Below are 699 nucleotides of genomic sequence, written 5' to 3'. Positions count from 1 at the left end.
AAACAGACCTGGGTCAATATACAGTAAATAAAAACAGACCTGGGTCAATATACAGTAAATAAAAACAGACCTGGGTCAATATACAGTATATCAAAACAGACCTGGGTCAATATACAGTAAATAAAAACAGACCTGGGTCAATATACTGTAAATAAAAACAGACCTGGGTCAATATACTGTATGTCAAATCAGACCTGGGTCAATATACAGTATATCAAAANTCTCTCTCTCTTCCTCTCTCCTTTCTCTGATCCTCTCTCCCTATCTCCTCTCTGACCCTCTCTCCCTCCCTCCTCTCTCTCTCTCTCCCTCCTCTCCCTCCCTCCCTCCTCTCTCCCTCTCTCTCAGTGGTCATTTGGTGTGACTATGTGGGAGATAGCATCGCGAGGCCAGACTCCGTACCCAGGTGTGGAGAACAGTGAGATATATGACTACCTGAGACAAGGAAACCGTCTCAAACAACCTCCAGACTGTCTGGACAGCATGTGAGTGGCTCAACACTAGTTTTTCTGTCAACTTACAACAGACCTGGGTCAATATACTGTAAATAAAAACAGACCTGGGTCAAAATACAGTATATCAAAACAGACCTGGGTCAATATACAGTAAATAAAAACAGACCTGGGTCAATATACAGTAAATAAAAACAGACCTGGGTCAATATACAGTATGTATATTGACCAGGTCTGTTTTTATTTC

At 41.7% G+C, this 699-nt stretch overlaps 1 protein-coding gene across 1 annotated transcript in view; it reads left to right on the top strand.

Moving 5' to 3' along the window:
- Positions 1-307: 307 nt before the first annotated feature.
- The window catches only part of LOC112072128 (tyrosine-protein kinase receptor UFO), a 7886-nt gene continuing 7494 nt past the window's right edge, over positions 308-699 (top strand). The window contains exon 1 of the mRNA XM_024139550.2: positions 308-485. Coding sequence (XP_023995318.1) covers positions 367-485 — 119 coding nt within the window. The 5' untranslated portion in view covers positions 308-366. The remainder of the gene's footprint in view (positions 486-699) is intronic.

The sequence above is a fragment of the Salvelinus sp. IW2-2015 genome, unplaced genomic scaffold (genome assembly GCF_002910315.2).
Source record: "Salvelinus sp. IW2-2015 unplaced genomic scaffold, ASM291031v2 Un_scaffold1828, whole genome shotgun sequence".
Lineage (NCBI taxonomy): Eukaryota > Metazoa > Chordata > Actinopteri > Salmoniformes > Salmonidae > Salvelinus > Salvelinus sp. IW2-2015.
Note: the sequence above shows the minus strand (reverse complement) of the source record. Positions and strands in the feature narration are given on the sequence as shown.